This window comes from Lytechinus pictus, chromosome 14 (assembly GCF_037042905.1).
Source record: "Lytechinus pictus isolate F3 Inbred chromosome 14, Lp3.0, whole genome shotgun sequence".
Lineage (NCBI taxonomy): Eukaryota > Metazoa > Echinodermata > Echinoidea > Temnopleuroida > Toxopneustidae > Lytechinus > Lytechinus pictus.
Window position 1 is genome coordinate 8,515,194 of NC_087258.1, and position 21,669 is coordinate 8,536,862.

The 21,669-nt window shown below is 38.6% G+C and overlaps 2 protein-coding genes across 2 annotated transcripts; one reads left to right on the forward strand and one right to left on the reverse strand.

Moving 5' to 3' along the window:
* Window positions 1-3,921: 3,921 nt before the first annotated feature.
* Window positions 3,922-9,772, reverse strand: LOC129275932 (uncharacterized). The gene is made up of 2 exons (XM_054912393.2): window positions 8,381-9,772; window positions 3,922-7,542 (listed from the first exon to the last, which is right to left on the reverse strand). The coding sequence occupies exons 1-2, from the start codon at window positions 8,552-8,554 to the stop codon at window positions 6,724-6,726; spliced, it is 993 nt and encodes a 330-aa protein (XP_054768368.2). The 5' UTR covers window positions 8,555-9,772; the 3' UTR covers window positions 3,922-6,723.
* A 4,629-nt stretch (window positions 9,773-14,401) lies between these two features.
* Window positions 14,402-19,714, forward strand: LOC129253569 (uncharacterized). Its single transcript, XM_054892000.2, has one exon. It carries the CDS (start codon window positions 14,402-14,404, stop codon window positions 19,712-19,714), a length of 5,313 nt encoding a protein of 1,770 aa, XP_054747975.2.
* The last annotated feature ends 1,955 nt before the right edge of the window (window positions 19,715-21,669 follow it).

Consider the following 21,669-nt stretch of genomic DNA (forward strand, 5'->3'; position numbering starts at 1 on the left):
TATGATGATTGATGATGATGATAACAAGATACATATTTTCAGTTACATAAAAATGTATAATACATCTTTCTCAAAGGTGAATTTTGAATCCCAGAATATGTGAACACGAATGAAAAGTACATACACATGCCTATTATATAAGTTCTGATTTCATATTATGTATTCAGATACTTGACACAAAGCTTATAAAACATGATTCAGTATCATATCCGTCTCCAGTTTATATTGTCTGAGCAAGGCCCCTTCTGAAAATTTATGGAAAGTTCTGGTACATAAAAAAAAACATTTCACATCATAATTAATGGGATTGTAAGTTTTTAATGTTGATATTATCCAGAGATATCTCTCTTAAAGAATCAGTCAAATAAATTTATTTTATTTTGCAGGGGTACGGTAGTGCATCATGGCCACAGCTGACCCTCGGGCTAAAGCAAAAGTGCAAATTATCATACAGGGAACCTTGCACAGGTCGATCTTCCATAAGTTGAATATTCACCCAAATCGAGGCAATTCTTCAGACCAGGGCTCCGATTCATAAAAAGATGTTATAATAACAAATACACAATTTCTATAGCTTTTAACTGTTATTACAAATTTGTTATTAGTTTTATGAAACAGGCTACAGGGCCCCGTTGCGTAAAAGTTACTATTATGGTAACTCTACCATCCAATGGTAACTACCATGGTAACAATACTTAACAGCCAATCAAAATCAGGGACTCCATGAATGTTACCATTGGATGGCGAAATTACACTAAAAGTAACTACATGTATCTCTTTGTATCTCTATTTTTAACTGCACATATGTAAATTTAAATGAATCCACATTTTTGTATATTTATTGTGAATCACAATTTTTCATTATTCTTAAATCATATTCTATTGCCATTGTGTAAACATGAACAATTCAGTCTCTGACAGTCAATCATGTTTTTGCAATAAATCTTAATTGAACTGAATTGACTTGGAGTGTGTTTAAGCAATACATATATCATATAATACATCAATGGATACAGATGCATCATATTTCTCAAATCATTGTGACACACTACAAACAAGGCTGCCAAATTATTTTTATGTTACATTTAGAAATTTTATTGAAAACAGCACTTTAACATATGTAATAATAATGATAATTTAACAGTAAAGTGTACTGGTACTAATACACAGATTTACAATGTACATTTAATACACTTTTTTTCTGAGATATAAATTGTCTTTACATATGTTTCTTCCTTCTTTCCTCTATCAAAAGAAGACTGATGGACTTTAATAATTCCTTCTTGTTTAGGATATCTTAACTGTCCACATAATGCACCAAATAAATTCCTTAATTCCAACAATATGAAATTCTTCTTGCACATATATGTTTATAGAAATTTACAGAATCCAAATATACACATTTTCAAAATCTGTTACAATCCTATTCCATAAGCATGACTGATACTTTTTCCCTTTTTCAATAAAATCTTTAAATCACCAGAATTTATTTATTTTATAGTTTTAGCTGTGTATTCTGACAAAATTGGACTTTAATCTAATAGGTTTAATAAAAGGAAATTAGACCCAAAACAGGTTTCCTTCAGGCAAAAAAATAACCCCCAAAAATAGAACAGGTTATATATTTGTGCTCTCCACAAGTTATGCATAGTGTACATACATGTACATATACCCCTTCACTATATACTGTGTGGGTAAAAAAATAAAATAAAAACTTGACACCTCACAAATCCCCGATTAAAGGAAAATATATGCCATGAATGCCAAAGTAATGCATGACTGCAATGAATGTATCCAGATGCCAATGTCATAATCCTACATGAGTTAGTAAACATACTTGCAAATCCCTTTTCAATGAAATTAATGTAGCTTGAGAATTGATACTGAAAAGTGTTTATTAAACAACTATAATGTAAATTACTGAAAATGTGTTTTGAAATGGATTTTAATGCAATCCTTGTAGGATTATGACATATTGGCATCTGGATTCATTTGTTACAGTCATGCCTTACTTCGGCGCAAATCAAAATTTACATCACTGCAAAAAATAAATTATACTGGAAATGAAAGCAGGAGCCATAATGGTAATATCTAGTGAAGAGACAACCAGATGCAGTGCTTTATAAAATGCTATTATAAACTGGTAGTAGTATAGCCTAGGAATAGTGGATTGAATGTAAAATGCTACACAGGGATGCCATTTAGAAAATACTGAAATGTCTTAAAATCTAGAACAGGAAAAAATTACATGGGGAGCTCGGGCAATTTTGCCCCTGAAATGCTCAACACAAGCCCCCAAAATTTTCCATGTCAATTCTTATCCAATGTTGCAGATTTCGGCAATGAGTTGTGAAAAGTAGCCCCCTCCCCCCCCCCCCCAAAAAAAATATATATCTCAATTTTTGTGCGATTGAGAATGACCCCTTTCCTACATGAAAAAGGTGTCTTGTACGGCTAAAAATATGTTGAACGAGAGTGTCGCTAATGCAAGCACATAATACGCCCGCCTGTAACACAGAAAATTGAGTTATTGGTCAAGCAAGAAAAGTGGAAGGTGGCGACTTTACCTTTGATCTTCTCACCTCAAAATCAATAGAATTGCTGGGATCTATGGAAGTATCATACACACCAAATTATATGAGCCTAGATTAAGTTAAACTAAAGTTATCGCATTAACAAGGACTTCAGAAGGGTAAGATGAAAACATGTCACTGTGATCTTGACCTTTTGACCTCAAAATCAATAGGCTTCCTGGGATCCATGCTACACATCAAATTATCGTGTTAACAAGGACTGCAGAAGAGTAAGATGAAAACATGTCAGTGCAACCTTCACCTTTGACCTCCAAATCAAGAGGCATCCTGGGATCCATGCTAGTATCATACACACCAAATTATATGAGCCTAGGTTAAGCTAAACTGAAGTTATCGCGTTTACAAGGAAAAGTTAACAGACACCAAGCGTGATACCATAATACGTCCGTCTAGGAGGGGCGTATAATAAAAAGTAATAACTTGGTATTTATTCTGAAAATTGGTATCCCTGGCTATATAACTCTACACAATGATTGAATTCCCGTAAATGTTTTGGCAAGATAAAGCAAAGTTCCAAATACATTGACAATGGTCACAGGGCACATTAAACCTGGGCCTTCTTTCATAAAGAGCTGAAAAACTATGATAACTCTGCCATTATGACAACCACCATGGTAGCAGCTAGGGCTCAGCAGACAATCGCAATCAGTTTCCATGGTACATGTAGTTACAACCGTTGTAAATCTTTAGAAATGGCACCACTTTCTAAACTCATTTTGATCATGAAAATGTGACTTGTATGTAGCTAATTATGTCATTAGGAGGATCACTGCACATTTTCATTGCATTGATTACTTCTGCACATGTAGTCTGTTTCGCTCATTCATGGAGATCATGCATGCAATACATACCATATCAGCCAACGAGATAATCCTCAGATTTGGGTGCTTTGTGCACTACGCTTTCGTACAGCACAGGCAAACCAAAATATAATGCATCGTTAAAACACCCAACAGAGTAAACATATAACCAAAGCCACTCCCCCCCCCCCCTCCCTCATGAACCAGGGGGTTGCATGAAAAAAAAGTTTAGTGTGACTTAGAGTCATGCTTAAAGGCTGACAAGCACATGAAAACGCAACGCACAATCGTATAGAAGTGCGCATCCTCTTGATTTAACCTATGCCATGAGCCTTTTATACCACTCGCAACTGTGAATTTAAGTGTCCTAAGACACTCTTAACTCTGTGAAACACCCCCAGGAAAAACAATTCATAATAGTGTTACACAATGACCTTTTGAACACTGCTTTATGAGTCAAATTACCATAAAAGAGGTTTATAATTACACATCCAAAAAATAAAGAACAACAGAACACAGAGTAGAGACATCTTAATTGACAAACGTATTAGAATATACATAATGTCCTTTTTGTTATCTTTGTGTAATCCAAAAATACTGATATACTTGAAAGGCATTCGTTAGCATTACAAAGGTCTTACTAAAAAAAATCCTGAACTGTTAATGTGTGTTGTATTTGCTAATGTTTTTACAAAATAAAGGAAAAGAGCGAATTCCTGCAGAGACTTTCAAGATCTCTGTAACTGAAAAATCATCATTTAGCACATCTGATGGAGAGTCTTTGAATACACATGTAGTGTATGATATAAAATTGAGATATTTCCATTCACATTATTTTCCGCTCTTTTGAAGTACTACATGTTAATATTGATATTCAGGTGCATTTTTTTCTGGGCTTCACTTTGACACATACCACAGACACAAGTGACAAGTGTGTCCTTACTGCTCAGATTTTTTTCAAGTCAAATCGATGTTAACAATGCCTTTACATGTTTTCTCGATTATAAGACAAGTTGTGCTTTGCATGCCATACCTCTTGTGCTTGAAGTGGATCCTTTACAAATAGCAAAATCAAGGTATTATTGTATTTTCTTTGTAATATTAAGTTTACAATTTTGTTTTTGATGATACAGAAACATCAATCCATACACATTTTTATACCATGTAAGGTTCATTCTATAGTATGATTAATACTTGGTGCAACTCTTTAGAAATAATACTTTTCCGTGGTGCAATACTAACTCATCAAATATCTGTATGATCGAATTAAATTGTGTAATTGATAAATTGCACAATACATATATAAATATACATTTTATTAAATATTGTTTTCTTTCACACATGTACCCTACACATTCTCCTACCCCCCCCCCCCCCCCCATAGTTGTACATTTAACTTTCATGGGCGTTTCATAAAGTTGTAAGTTTATGCATGACTATACCCACAAGAAGAACATGTTCTTACTTTATAGGGGCTACGTCAACTGCATTTAGCACAAGAAAGGGTTACCAGTCTCGCATAAAGTCATTCATAACTTACTTCATGATACACCCACCATGGCAGTACTGTTCACTCAAGTTTTAAGGAATTTGTTTTGTATGCATTTTATTTTACCTTGCAACTTAAAAAGTTGTTTGTCTCTGTGATTAAAAGGCTGGTATCACATTGACTTTGTACACAAAAAGTTTTGCTTACTTGCAGAGATTTGCCGTGCAACATCTGAACAAAAAAAGCCTGAATTAATCATTTTTTATGTAGGTGAACACAGTTTCTTTGCAGATGTGGAGAAGTATGCTGCTAGGTGTTCAGATATACAGACTCATACACTACACAAGGAAGAAAGAGAGAAATACACATACAAAGAGAAATTATGAAAAGCAAAAAAAAATCCATGATCAACAATACTAGAAGCAAAGTGACAGATAAAGAAGAAAACATAATAGCCCTTAAAGGACAAGGACAAAGGAATGACAGAACAGACAAGGCAATAAAAAAAAGAAACATACATGTGTAAATCTCAAAGAAGTTTTTAAAAGGCAAGCTAAGAGGACCTAGCAAGAATGAAGAACATTTCAACCACTATTTTCATTCTTGAGGGCGAAAGCAGGATCTGATTACAGGTTGGCAACCGCTAATTGCACAGATCAATATCATCGAATGGCACAGATTTAAAAGACCCTAAACCTGGAAATGTTTAACCCCTAACATTCCAATTTGGGGTTCAAATATCTCCCAGTGCAGACTAATGTATTCTCATTTACCCTATTCACACATGAACATGTAAATGCCAGCTCTATGCTTAAAAGCCAGAATTGTTGCAGTTATTCCGTGACTGTAATCTTTTTGATGGCATGCATGAAAAGGATTCAGTAAATGAACCAGTATTTTGCTCTCTCCTTTTATTTTTATTTTTTCAGATAGGAAGCCAGACAAAATTTATGTTTAAAAATAAACTGCTTCAGCAAAAACAATACATTACTTCTTTTTTTTTTTACAAAATGTTCTCACCTTTTTAATATTATATGTGCATGATAATTTCATTAATATTATTACACAAAATCCTTGTAATGTACATGTACGTGTAGATGAACAATGGTCTGCTTTTGGAGACAGGTATTACATAGGCCATGTAGATTACAGCATTCTGACTAAACCCCTGTTGAGTCAAAATACCCCAATATTGTAGCATTCTGATTTATATATATGAACAGGGAAAGTGCTTTAATATCAATGTGCCTCGTACATTACCATAATATTGCAGTGTCAGCTTTCATGAACATAGTGATTGATTGACATGAAGGAACATTCATACTAACTTAAAGCAATCGGTAACATTTTTAATTTACAAATTGCTCAGTCTGATGCCTAAAAGCAATTCAATATCGTTCTCTTTAAACTTCCAAGTTCTTGTAATGTTAAAATTTATTTGTTAGAATTTAATTCTAATATTTGTCATTTTATGTATGCACAAAAATAAAATTTCAAGTTGTAAATATGGTTAAATATAAGAATTGTATGTCAGTAAGTTATTTTCTTATGAATTTTGAAAGTGAAAAGCTTATTTATGAAGACAAACTAAATGCCAGCCTAGAACTCTGTATCAAGTCCTAGAAAATAAACAATCTTCAAACTTTATATTATCTTCATCACTGTAAAGAGAGATGAGTTGTCGCAATGCATCAGACAAAATCTACCTTTTATTAATACTCTTTCATATATAATTGATTCATACTTTGAAATGCCTATAACGAAAGATATCAAGGCATGAGCTACGAAGAGGTACATGTACAAGTCCAACAGGAAGGGAGATCTCTTGTCACCTGATTGACTAGAAAGAGAAATAGATCTTATTGACGGCTTTATAATCCCAGGAGGCGCTTGAACCCCTTCCTCTCAACAAAGTCTGGCTTCGATTCTCAACCAGTCCACCAAACATCACAAGTTCACCACGTGCAGCTGTCAACGAAGCCATGATGGTCGAATCCGGAGGTGGACCGTGCTGACTTGGTACCACGCCCGATATCGGTCTTTCGTGAAAATCTGGATGGGTAGAATCGGGGACGGGAAGCCAGCTAACCTGTCCTTGTGTGGTGGCCTGACTGATGTCTAGCACATAGAGTTGTAAGGTGGACTTCTTTGGCTGTGGTCCCGATGTGGGCCAGGGGTACGGACTCGCCTGCGCTTCGGGTCTGCATTTACACTTCAGCAGCGTCAAGCAAGCCATGTCCGATGTGCTCTCCGTTACCGTTGCATCAAATAACGTCACACTCTTCGTGAGTCCTTTCAATCCGTTTATGACCTTGACTTTTGGTCTGGCACCACCATGGTATTTAGGTTTCACGGTCTCAGGTGTAGCGTCTTTACGGCTGTTATTCACTCCGCAATTTGTACACCCATTCATACTATCCTTGATACCCGACACGGCTGATCGGCCCGACCCGCCCGATCCATCACCGCGACGGAATAAACTCTGGAGATTGTTCTGACCGCGATGCGAGCTCTGAACCTGGTCTCGACTGCTCTTGTGCGTCTGCTTCATATGCGGTCTGGTGGGGGACGGCGTGTTGGTCACATGGTTCCGCTTTCGATTGACACCGTAAGCTTTATGATGTCTGGGTGTGGAGTAGATTAGTACTGTGTCTCCAACCTGTGTGAGGGAAGAAAGATGGAAAGTCAATAAAATTGACAATGAATCAGGGGGGTACATCTAAGATAAAAACTTTATTTTCATCATCATCTTCCTCACCATCGGCATCACTATGTTAAATAATCACCATCAATGTCATCAACATGAGTTTATCATCATAGCCATTATCATTCACATCATTGTTGTCATTTGTAATCATCATCACCATCATCTCCCTCTTCCTCATCTTCTTTTTCTCCTTTTCTTCATCTTTCACCTCTTTGACATTGATCACTATCATCATCATTGCATCATCATTTACCCCCACTTTCATTCATCGGTAACCCTCTCCTTCAACCAATACTTATTGGCATCATAATCAATGACGTTATCATCATTTTAACATCAATACATAAACGTAATTGCTGTTATTGTTTTTATCACAATCATTGTCTTTTTTTCTTCATCTTCTTCACCATCATCACTGTCATCTCATCTCGTACCACCATCAATATCTCACTTTATCAAATACTACATGTACCTTTTCTAAGAACCAAGTCAGAAATATGTATCTAATAAGAACTTATCACCAACATCATCATCACCATCATCACCACCACCATCATCATCATCGTCATCATCATCATAATCATCATTATCATCGTCATCATCATCACCAGCATCATCACCATCATCACCACCACCATCATCATCACAATTATCATCACAATCATCATCATTATCATCCTCCGTCTCCTCCTCTTCTCTTCATCCATATCATTATCGTTTACATCATCTATAACTTCACTTTCAGTCATCTGTACCCCTAACTTTCAAGTCACGAGGAGCGCAATCTCACCTTGCAGGCTGGATGTTGCCATATTTGCGGCGCTGCAAACTCTTCATTGCAAACTCTCATCTCTTGCCATTTCCACTTAGGCCCACTCATATCCAGAAGCCAGGCATCTGATAAGATCTCTAAAGGAGCCTGTAGAAAAAAAATAAAACTGATGTGAATGATGTGAATTTCCATTCAGTACATAAGCATGGCATCCCATCCTAATGTCGGGTCTTTTTCAAAACGATAATACACTGTCCCACAGGTGCTTATCTGTGTTGGTGATCTTCAATGTGATCAATTTTCAGCTTAGATTTTATTATTTTATCATGAACCAGAGCTAGATCTAGAATAGTGACAATTGACCTTGGTTTTACAGACTTTCTTATGACATAAAACTGCAACTATGTTCATTAATCTTATCGACTGGACTAGTAGTTAAGCTCTATTGGCAGAGAATGTTTCCTTAAAGCAATCTGTGATTTTCTTTTTTGTCCGGTTTGTGCGAGTTAGTGCATGGATCCTCCACGGTTAGTGGTAGGAAATTTTCCTTGCCATTAGGGGCACAATCATATGTTGTTGGAGTACTATGAACTACAGCAAAGAGTATTCAAGCCAATTGGTGACAACAGTCCTTTCTGCCACTAGCAAAGACAACCTCAAAGAGAGTTCAGAAATGGATGTAAAACCACTCTCTTAATATTTATCAGTCCAGTTGATAGAAACTGTTCTTTATTTGTTTATTCTTGTAAACCTGTCAATGGTACAACAATATATTATATCAGTTGGTGAAATGAGTACTCTTCCTCCCAAACTGTTACAAATCAATGTGATCATGTCTGAAATCATTAACAAAACAGGGTCCCCGTTTCATACAGACTTGTTATACTAACCAATGCACTTTTTCTATAACAAATCTACCATCAGCCAATCAGATTGAGTGATTTCGGTAGCTTTTTACTGTTAATGCAGATTTTTTATTATAACAAGTTTTATGAAACAGACCCCAGAAAAGAAAATATTCATCAACATCTGTAGACAATATTGACATAATAATAGTCATAGAAAGAAAAAGGAAATAAATAGACATGGAAAAGGTACTGAACAAGCGACAACTAGAGAGGGGGGAGAGAGAACCACAAACAGATACATCTATGTGACATTTAAAAAGACAATTTAGACCACGAAACAGCATGTAGATATATGTATTAAAAGTGGCATACAGAGAAAAATATCTTGACCATGAAAAGAGACATATGGACTTAAGTGACATGTTAGACCATGGAAATGTATACATTATATTCAGTGACATTTAAACAGAAGAGAGACTTTCACACCAAGAAATAGAACTTGTAAATGTACATTTACATATGAATTCATTCATTACTGTGGTGTCACAATACTTCGTTGCTGTATAAATCTTCTGAAGAACCCCACAACTAAATGACAGGGGGGGTCAACAAAATCCCTTCTTCAGGAGGATGTTTTATCATCATTTTTTGTTTAATAACTTTCCTTGATTTTTTATTGGTTGAGAAGCACAGCTCTTATGGTAACTGTCAGATAAAACTTCAGGGTCCCTGTTTCATGAAGACTTGTTATAATATGTACAATTTCCTAATAGCCAATCAGATTGAAGGATTTCAGTAGCTTTAACCTGTTATTGCAATTTTTACAACAAGTAAACGAACCCGAGATAAAACATCCAACAAGTCCTTTCATGAAACGCTCCCCTACACTCAATATTCAGTTTGTGCATTTGCACCTATCTGGATCAGGGTCCTGTTTCATAAAACCTGTTATAATAACAAATTTGCAAAAACAGTTAAAAGCCACTGAACTCAGGCACTGTGATTGGCTGATAATAAACTTGTTACAGAAATTTTACATTGAGTCTGTAACATGTCTTTATGAACCGGGACCTAGATAGGTTCTCATAGAAACATGCCTGCAACAAGAGATGCCTTCCTATTGCAAATAGTACACGTTCATTTTGCCTTGCATTAAAATTTCTCATAATTAGAGGCTTTTAATTCACCCTGTTAATTCCCCCATGATCTGGGAAAAGTATCTTCTGTGGGATAAAAGTGAAAATCTTGTAAATACCCTATGTTCTCAGATCAGGGTGCAATTCCTGATCAGAAAATTAATATTTTTTGCAAAAGGGTGGGTGTGAAACAACCTCCTGGCTGTACATGAAGATTATTTCCGCATCTTTCCAATATTTGATATTTTCCAAGGTTTAAGGGAAAATTACAAGTGAATAATGAGACAGGAAATGAGTACCGTAGGTAAGGGAAACCTTACAAGATTGCAATGATAAAAATTGTTACATTATGAAGATTATTTTTATTTTTACTCCTTCAAGGACAAAATGTTATTAAAATCTGTTTGTAGACGGTGATGGGTGAAAACATCAATTAAAATTATGTACTCAACAGTGCTTCACATCGGTGAAATCATCTTCCAACATCAGCATATAAAGATTTTCAAAAGAAAACTGGGTGTTCTTAGACTGCAGAAAGTTTTAAAGTCTGTCTTAACTATGCTTTGATAAAGGAAAAATATTGCAGCATAATCCTCAAACATTCTAACCTAACAAAAGTGAATTAACCGTTGAATCTTTTCTCAACCCTTGATTATATGCAATTATTTAATTCTTATATTTTGAAGATATTCACAGCCCTCTAGAGTACACATTTTCTTTATTAAATAAAAGCCCTAAATTTAGTGATTGTATATCAGAAAGCTATTTATAAAGCTTTAAATCTTAACATTTTCAGCTGTTACTGCCAAGAAGTGAAATAGCGCCATCTCTTGTTCAAACTTGGTAAAGGCTTAAAATTGACGATCGAGGGGCTGGGGCAGTATTTTGTTATAGAAAAACGTGTACAAGATGGGACCCGGCGAAGGCATACGATTTTTCAACCTTCCGAATTTGATTCCCTTTCAATACTTTAATTGATTGATTCTGTGTATTTTTGGATCGATGAATGTGTAACGGAACCCTGCAGAATGACTAGAATTATAGACCATCGAACTAAATTTACTTAGTGAGGTTTCATCTTTGAAGTTTTGATGTTTGTTGTGCCACGGGACGTTTGTGATGATGATTTGATGATCGCAAAAGGATTGGGACAACGGAGGAGGGTACGAACGGAAGCGTGTGAAAGTGTCTAATACGAAGCATAAAAGTCCGGGATTAAAGTGCACCTACATCAGTTGAAAAATCGGTCTCGCTTCAACATTGGACTGTAGTAAACATGGATTTGTTCTGAGCTCAGTAATCAAACAAGGATGGAGGATTCTTCACCCAGTTAAGAAGGACACTAGCTGAGTACCGTATGTGAGTAAACAATCGTGATTGATGACGCTATAACTATAACTATATAAGCAGGGAAGCTTTATAGAACATAGACTATATTTCGTTCTGTACTGGAATACATGCATAGCCTGCTTCTTGAGACTTGAACTAGACTAGATGAACAAAGTTGAGACAAAAGGAAATGAAAATTACCAGTCATGACATGGTGGTGGAATAAAACTGGTTTTGCTAATGAGATGAATGCAGTCAACCCTAACAATTAGAGTTTCAATATGGAATCTAAGCTAGATTTTATATTATAAACGGGAACGTAGATGAAGTTGAGCATCCTAGTGAAATGAAGTAATCAAAATGAGAAGCACATTCCTGAAGATGAACAAGGCAGTGAAAAGGATGTTTTTAGTCTTGGAAAAGATCTGAATAAAATGAAGGCCAGGGCCGTAACTCGTAGTTGTAAGGTGCTGGAAAAACAGATCAATTTTGAGGTAGATCTCTGAGCTAGATGTTCGAGATTAAGACAGAGATCTAATGAGGCCAGGACTAATTAACAATCAGCCTACACAACAACAGGAATAGAATAAAGTAGAAGGAGAAAATTAAAACACACTATAGAGAGTTAACAGTGGATCTGAAACTCGGGAGGCTTGAATAAACTTTGGAAAATCAATAGAGAAGTTCATGATACAAGTCAAGAAGGAATACCACAGATCATGATGCTGCAAGTAGTACAAGGTTAGCTGAGTTGCAACAATCTCAAGTACATGATCCTCAGGAATACTCAAGATTCTAAGACTTTGTCATATTAAAGTGCAGAAGTTCATACACTACTCAAAAAAAGTTAAGGACCACTTTTTAAAACGTACATAAAGATTTTATACAAGGTGTTTTATTTCTGGAAATACCTCAGTACAACTGTCCTAAATGTCCTTAAACACGCTGTAATCAATTTCACGCATGGGTGGTTTCAGTTGTTGCACAATGTCTCTCGCATCACTGCACATCCTGAAAAGTGGGGCCCGAGGGGTATCAGCTATCTTGGCATTGCTGTTGTAGGCAAGTTGTTGATTGTACAGACTAAAGACGGAAAATGCTTTGGAAGACACTTGTCTTATGGCCCACTGCAATGATGCCAGAGACATCATGAAAGAACTGCATGTGTGAAATTGATGTCATTGTGTTTGATGGCATTCTGGACAGCTGTATCTTGGCATTGCTATTGTCAGCAAGTTGTTGATTGTAGAGACTAAAGACAGAAAATGCTTTGGAAGCCACTTTTGTACGGGCACATTGCAATGATGCAAGAGACATGAAAGAACTGCATGTGTGAAATTGATTTCATTGTGTTTGATGGCATCCTGGACAGCTGGATAGCAATGCCAAGACACCACCTAAGTGAAACAGATGTAGCCAGAGCCCTAGGGATGCTGGAAGCTGGCCTCAGTCAGCGAAGAGTAGCCAGAATGATGGGCGTGTCACACAGTGTCATTAGCAGAGCAAATCAAAGACACCGAGAGACAGGGCTATACTCCGAGAGACCCCGCAGTGGCCGACCAGTTTCGACAACCCCTAGAGATGATCGCTACTTGACGAATCTCAGCCTCCGCAACCGCTTTCACAGTGCACGCCGCCTCAACAATGACTTCGCTGCAGCAACTGGAGTGATTGTTTCCACTCAAACAATCCGTAACCGACTTCACAGAGCCAATATGCATGCCAGACGGCCAGCTCAGTGTGTCCCACTCACCCCTGCTCACAGAAGAATTCGTCTCAACTGGGCCCGGGAGCATGTCAGATGGACCAGACAGCAATGGCGTAGAGTTCTGTTCACAGATGAGAGCAGATTTTCCCTTGACCACAATGATGGACGTTCGAGAGTCTGGAGGCGACCAGGAGAGAGATTTGCAGACCCCTGTATTGCAGAACATGACCGTTATGGGGGAGGCAGCGTCATGGTGTGGGGAGGCATCACCTACGCCAACCGTACTCGTCTCTACGTGGTCCCAGGGGGAGCAATGACAGGAGTGAGGTACAGGGATGAGGTCCTTGAACCTATAGTGGTGCCATTTGCAGAAAATGTGGGACAAAACATCATTTTCATGGATGACAATGCCCGTGCCCACCGAGCTAGGGTGGTGACCGAGTTCCTTGAGGGCCAGGGGATTGAGCGTATGGAGTGGCCAGCGAGGTCCCCGGACTTAAACCCGATAGAGCACGTCTGGGACATGATGGGGAGGAGTCTCGAGCAGCTCGAAGCCCATCCACTTGGACTGCAGCAGCTGGGTGTGGCTCTGGAGGCTGCATGGGATGCACTGGACGTCAGAGACATCAATCGCCTCATCAGCTCCATGAGACAGCGCTGTGAAGCCGTTATTGCTGCAGGAGGTGGTCACACTCGTTACTGAACTGCCTGAAAGACACTCAGACATTCGTTTTTACCACTTCATGTCGGTAGCTGATACCCCTCGGGGCCCACTTTTCAGGATGTGCAGTGATGCGAGAGACATTGTGCAACAACTGAAACCACCCATGCGTGAAATTGATTACAGCGTGTTTAAGGACATTTAGGACAGTTGTACTGAGGTATTTCCAGAAATAAAACACCTTGTATAAAATCTTTATGTACGTTTTAAAAAGTGGTCCTTAACTTTTTTTGAGTAGTGTATATGAAGGCTAAGACGTTGATGTAAGACCTGCACAAGTTAACTTTTATCTGCAAGATGGATGAGGTGAGACGGGGTGCTGATTTGCACAAACTTTTACAAGATCCAGTAATGTCGCAAGCAGGTCAACCTGCATCTAGTCCAGGCTTGTTCATGGAAGATGATAGCCGAACAAGCGAAGAGGAATATATAGCTTATGCCATGGATGGGAGCCAACCACCTTCAGCTCCATACCATGCTGCTCCAGGTACAAGAATGATGGACAGTGCATCAATGATGTCCTATTTTGAACAACAGAACCAGCTGATGAGGATGCTTGTTGATTGTAACATGAAGGCTGCTCTGCCTCCTCAGCGCATAAAGCCCTTCAATGGGGATCCAATTGAATACTACTCATTCATAAGTGCCTTCGAACATGCAGTAGAGGCCAAGACCAGTAACGATGTCGACAGGCTTTATTATTTGGACCAGTATACCACAGGAGATGCGAATGCCATTGTAAAAAGCTGCATGTATGGCCAAGACAAGTCCATGGCTTACAAGAAGGCAAAGGATCTTCTTAAGAGAAAGTTTGGAAATACCCAAAGAATCATCGAAACCATGATGAAGAGAGCCTTCCAGTGGCAGGATATAAAGCCTGAAGATGGAGAGGAACTGCATCGTTTTTCAATTTTCGTAACTGAGCTACACAATCTCGCAAAGGATCTCCAAATGCTATGTGAAGTTGATCACTCACAAAGCATTAAGCAGGTTATAGGAAAACTCCCATACAAACTCAGGGAAAGATGGCGAGTTTTAGCTGATGATATCTTGGAGGAGAAGGAAAGGAATGTTACTTTTGCTGATGTCGTGAAATTTGTCACAAAACAGGCCAGAATCGCCACCAACCCTGTGTATGGTGATCTCCTGAAGTACCAGACCAAACAGACAGGGAAATCTGGAACTGTTGGTGGTAAGGCGTCAAACACACACAGAACCAGTTTGGGTGTATCAGCAACTCCTGAGGGGTCTAAGGATAAGGAATCTTGTATAATTTGCAAGGAGAGGAGCCATTCACTTGCGGAGTGCCCTGCATTAGCATCCAAGCCTTATGATGAACGAATAACAGTCTGTAAGAAGCAAGGTCTTTGTTTCGGCTGTCTACGCAAGACTGGACACATGGCAAAAGACTGCAAGTGGAGGCTGAAGTGTAGTGTATGCGGTAAATCTCATCCTACAGTGCTACACAGGGAGAAGAAAGATAATCCTTCCACGAACAATAGCATCAGTAGGGATAGGCAGGTCTCGGAGGAGTCACTGGAGCCAGAGGCATCAGCTGCTGGGACTACACATGCTGGTCAGAGTCGGCAGACAATCCATGAAAACATTAACCAGGAAACTCACGTCAAGTGTAGTTTCGCTAGTTCATCTCGGACAGACACTCTACCAGGCATTATCCCAGTGATATTGAGGTCACGTGAGACTGGAATGGAAGTCAAAACATATGCCTTTGTTGACTCTGGTAGTAATGCGGTTTTCTGCACAGAGAAGCTTGCCAGCACCCTTCATCTTCAGAAAAAGAAGATAAATCTCCATGTGTCTACCATGACTGATGAAAAGGTGGTACGCAGCCAGGTATTCACCGGTATGGAAGTCTCAGATTTGACAGGCAAAAACATTGTCCAGCTTCCAGAGGTGTATTCACAAGAAAAGATACCAGTGAACATGGAAGACGTACCAACAAAGGAAGACATACAGAAATGGCCCTACCTTCAAGGTATTGAGTTACCAGCCATCCAAGAAGCTCATGTTGGTTTACTAATAGGAAGCAATGTACCAAAGGCAATGGAGCCAATTGAGGTAATCAACAGTGAAACCCCTAACGGACCCTTTGCTTGCAAGACCGTGCTAGGCTGGCTGATTTATGGAGCCGTTAGGGAACATGCAAATAGTGCTCGCAGAATTCAGTCCCACAGGGTGAAGGCGAAAGCAAACATTGACCTTCAATTTGAAAGGCTCTTCAATCAAGACTTCAATGAAAGGATCATTGAAGAGAAACAGGAGAAGTCGCAAGAAGATAAAGTCTTCATGAATAAGGTGGAGCATTCAATCAAATTGCAAGATGGTCACTACGAGATCGCCCTCCCTCTTAAGAGAGAAGATATCAAGTTGCCCAGCAACCGACCCCAAGCAGCTCAAAGGTTAGGCCACTTAAAGAAAAGGTTTGAACGACAACCTGAATTTCAGAAAGAATACACTGCCTTTGTGGACTCGATGGAGAAGAAAGGTTACATGGAAAAGGTACCTGAAGAGGAAAGAGATAGAGATGATGGCAGACTGTGGTACCTCCCTCACCATGGTGTCACTCATCCTCACAAGAAAAAGCTGAGAGTCGTATTTGATTGTTCGGCAGAATATGGAGGTTTCTGTGTAAATAGGGAGCTGCTACAGGGGCCGGATTTAACTAACCGACTGTTTGGCGTGTTAACCAGATTCAGACAGGACAGGGTAGCACTCATGGCAGATATAGAAGGGATGTTCTCGCAGATTCGAGTACCGAAGAATGACGGGGATCTCATGCGATTTCTGTGGTGGGACCAAGGTGATATTCAGAAACCATTATCAGAGTTCAGGATGAAAGTTCATGTGTTCGGCGCTGTGTCCTCACCATCATGTGCCAATTACGCATTGAAAAGAGCGGCAGTGGACCAAGCAGACAGATTCCCTGAAGAAGTTGTAAGAACAGTACATCAGAATTTTTACGTAGATGACTGCCTGTGCTCTACATCCAGTGTAGAAGAAGCCGTTCAGCTGATGTCTGACCTAATAGAAGTATGCCGAGGTGGAGGATTCCATTTGACTAAGTGGATTTGTAACCAACAAGAAGTGCTGAAATCGGTCCCATCAAGGGAAAGAGCGAAGAGCATCAGAGGGCTGGATCTGGATATTAAGAATAATGTGACAGAAAGAGCTCTTGGGATTGAGTGGTCCACTGATGACGACACCATAGGTGTGAAGGTCGACCTGAAGGATAGACCTTGCACAAGAAGAGGCATTTTATCCACAGTTAGCTCGGTATATGATCCTATAGGATGTGTGTCTCCAGTGATATTGCCAGCAAAGCAGTTGCTCCAAGTACTGTGCCGATCTCAGCTAGGTTGGGACGAAGAGATCCCATTAGACATGTCTAAGAAGTGGCAGAAGTGGAAGGCGGAGCTACCCATGCTCTCGCAATTTAAGATGCCTAGATGCCTTAAGCCTAGCAGATTTGATGCAGAAGCAGTGACTTTACACCATTTTTGTGATGCTAGTGAGAAAGGGTACGGGACAGTCTCCTATCTAAGATGGCAAAGGGACGACGAGATTCAGATGAGCTTGGTAACAAGCAAAGCAAGGGTAACACCATTGAAGGAAGTCTCTATCCCAAGAATGGAACTCGCAGCAGCGACTCTAGCAGTCAGGATTAATCATATGATTAGGGAAGAGCTAGAATTTCCCATAGACCAAACATATTTCTGGACAGATAGTATGTCAGTCTTAGGATATGTAACCAATCAAACAGCCAGATTTAAGACATTCGTCGCTAACAGAGTGGCAGTAATAAGGGACGGATCAGAACCACATCAATGGCGTTATGTGGAGTCATCAATGAATCCCGCCGACAGCTGTTCAAGAGGAGTCGAGGTTAGCAAGTTCCTTCAATGGAAAGCTTGGAAGGATGGACCAGAATTCCTGAAGAATCCAGACAATGAATGGATGAACAAGTGTGAAGTGTTACCCGATGACATTACAGTGGAGCTGGAAGTTAAAGGAAAATGCTTAGCAACAGAAGCAATCCAAGAATGTAATAATCCAACAAGAGAACTGGTGAATTATTATTCAGATTGGATCAGACTAAAAAGGGCAGTGTGCTGGTTCAGGAGATTCTTAAGATGGGTAGTACTGAAGTCTAAGAACAAGGCCAAAGATGTATCTAAAGACAACAGCTTGAAAGCCAGGATTACACTCAAGGAAATGGAGGTAGCAGAGAGTATGATCCTAAAGTTTGTGCAGAAGGACAACTTTGCTCAAGAAATCAGATGTCTAGAAAGAAAGGAATCTGCTGTTGGAGAAAACAGAAGAGGAAGTTCAGGAATCAGGAAAACAAGTCGAATATACAAACTCGACCCAGTGATCAATGAGGGCTTGTTAAGAGTTGGAGGAAGGCTGCATAGGAGCTCAATGCCAGACAGTGCTAAGCACCAGGTAATCATTCCCAAGAATGAGCACGTCTCAAATTTGATCCTGGAAAACTTACACAATATGTCAGGACATATGGGAAGGAATTACATTCTGTCAAGCCTACATCGGAAATACTGGATGCCAAGTGCCGACGCAGCCATCAGGAAAATGATTAGCAGATGTATTCCTTGCCGACGGCATAGAGCCAAGATTATGGAGCAAAAGATGGCAAATCTACCTTCTGATCGAGTCAAACCTGATGAACCTCCATTTACCTCAGTTGGAATAGACTACTTCGGTCCTTTAGAGGTAAAGAGAGGGCGATCTGTAGTTAAAACATATGGAGTAATGTTCACATGTTTAGTTTCCAGGGCGGTGCATATCGAGAAAGCTGAGAGTCTAAACACAGACTCGTGCATCGCAGCCATCAGGAGATTTATTGCCAGACGGGGAACAGTAAAAAATATGAGGTCTGATAATGGAACAAATCTGATAGGAGCACAAAGAGAGCTTAAACGGGAAATTGATAACTGGAATCAAGTACAGATCAGCGACACACTGTTGCAACGTAACATTCAGTGGACCTTTAACCCTCCAGGTGGTTCTCATCACGGTGGCGTTTGGGAGCGCCAAATTCGTACTGTCAGACAGTTGCTATTCAATCTGGTTAGGCAGCAAAGACTTGATGACGAAGGTTTACACACTTTGCTGTGTGAAGCTGAAGGTATCATTAATGGAAGGCCTTTGACAAAGGCCTCAAATGACCCAAATGACTTGGAAGCATTAACGCCTAACCATTTGATCCTGATGAAGTCTCAACCTGTACTACCTCCGACGCTAACAAGAGAGACTGATACTTATGCTAGAAGGAGATGGAAGCAGGTGCAGTACTTGTCAGATATATTCTGGCGAAGGTGGATGAGAGAATATCTACCTCAACTACAACAGAGGCAGAAGTGGGTGGAGCCTCAACGTAGCCTTCAAGTAGGTGACTTGGTGCTTGTTGTAGATCAGACGTTACCACGAAACTCTTGGTTATTGGGACGAGTTACTCAAGTGTATGCGGATGACGAGGGCTTAGTTCGCAAAGCCGAGGTGAAAACAAAGTTGGGTGTCTACTTAAGGCCAATTAGCAAGCTGTGTTTCATCTTAGAAGGAGACATATACTAGTAAATTGATAGTTATTGGAGCGTTGAGAATTTAACAGATACAGGATTAGTTTTATATGAATATGATGTGGTGTGAGCCTAGCGCCGCCACAATTTGTTTCATCATTTCAATAAGCGACACTTGGACATGTGAATGCCTTTAATGACAACCAGCAAGAAATATTTTGATGTTTTTCTTGAAGTGATCTATTTCTGCTTAAAGTGGTGCGAGCCTAGCGCCACCACAAAATTTGTCAGCATTTCAGTTACTTCAGTGAAATATTTGGATACACCTTTGTGATGAAGCTCAATGTGAAATATTTGGATACACCTTTGCGATGAAGCTCAATGTGAAATATTTGGATACCTTGTTGGATCGATTTATTTTTTATGCATAATGTGATGCGAGCCTAGCGCCGTCACAAATATATGATATTTGAAATTTGATCAGCTGAGCATACGACAGTTGGATCATTAATCAGAAGTTCATCAACCACGATTATCATTTACTTCATGTTATCCATTTCAAGATTTTGTTGTACTTTTGTGAGAAATAATTACGCTCTTGAGAAAGGATGCCGAGTGTCGAACATATGTTTCATTTTTCGCCTACCAAACGATCAGCAGACCTTCGCTGCATTTTGAAGCATCATACATGTACCAGACTTTATGAACGCTTACTGAATATTCAGCAACAGAAAGCAGGACAATGGGAACATTCAATATGTTTATGATGAGAAAAGACTAGAGCTGAATTCATTCTAAAGAACTCTGACGTTAAAACTGAAAGAACTCAGTGAAGAACGGATATCCAGGATAATGAACATTTTGCTATTGTTTTATGTTGTGATCATGTGTTTATTTGATGCACTTATACGTGTAACTCAAAATCTTGCCTTAATAAGATTTTATAAAACCTAAGTTGCAAATATGAAATTGTTTTTTGCCATGGTTTTAAGCTTAGGTTTTCCATTGAAAATCTGCCTCTGAGACATACATGCTTTTAGAGGCTTAGTACAAATATTTACATGTACATGTATTTGGAAAATGGTTTTAATGTCCGTTCATAAATGGAAAGTGGAAAATTAAAAGGAAATCATACCTTACAGATTTATGTTATACGAGTTACATGTATAAGGGTACTTTCACAATAATGATTTATGTTTGTAAAAGTGTGATTCTTCTCAGTTATATAAGTACTTTGTTGATATGAAGAAATGTCAAAATTGTATTTAATATTTTAGGAACTAAATTGGAAGAGATGGCAGGTATTTCTTTGATAGTTTAACATTACAAAATGAATATTTTTGCTTTAATTTTAAATGCAGTATATCACATTTTTATTTTTTGCACATATTTTTCAGAGCGAGAATACATTAGTATTAACCCTAAAACCCCCCTGGAGAGTTAGGGTTAAAGGTGTTATAAGGATATGCAATTTGACTTTGAAATACTTACTATATATGTATATTGATTTGACAAAGTCTACGGGGCCTTTATAACTACCAAAAGGCTACGTTTGTTTTTTGCTGGTAGTATTCTCTTTATTATGAAGTACAAATCTTACAGGGTAAAATATTTTATGATATTTAATAGTCCCAAGGTGTTCAAACTTTAAAGTTTTAAATGTTTCCTCTTTACATTGAGGTGGTTCATAAAGAATATACAATAGTTTATGAAATAGCGAAATTTGTTTTGATATGTAAAGCGTATTTACTCATGAAGTTTGAGACGATTTCAATTACCATAGTTTTTTCACAATGCAAAAGATTGATACAATAGCCAATTTAAGTCAGTTGTATCTATCTACAAGCCATTTTACCTATTCCATATGGTATTTATATTGGATAAATGTTTTAGTATGGCGACTTCATAGAAAACAAATAAGACAAAAATGCGAGTACGTAATATCAATAATGTCTCATGATGTTTTAGATTATTCATATCATATCTTGATCTAAATTTGTTGTCAATTTT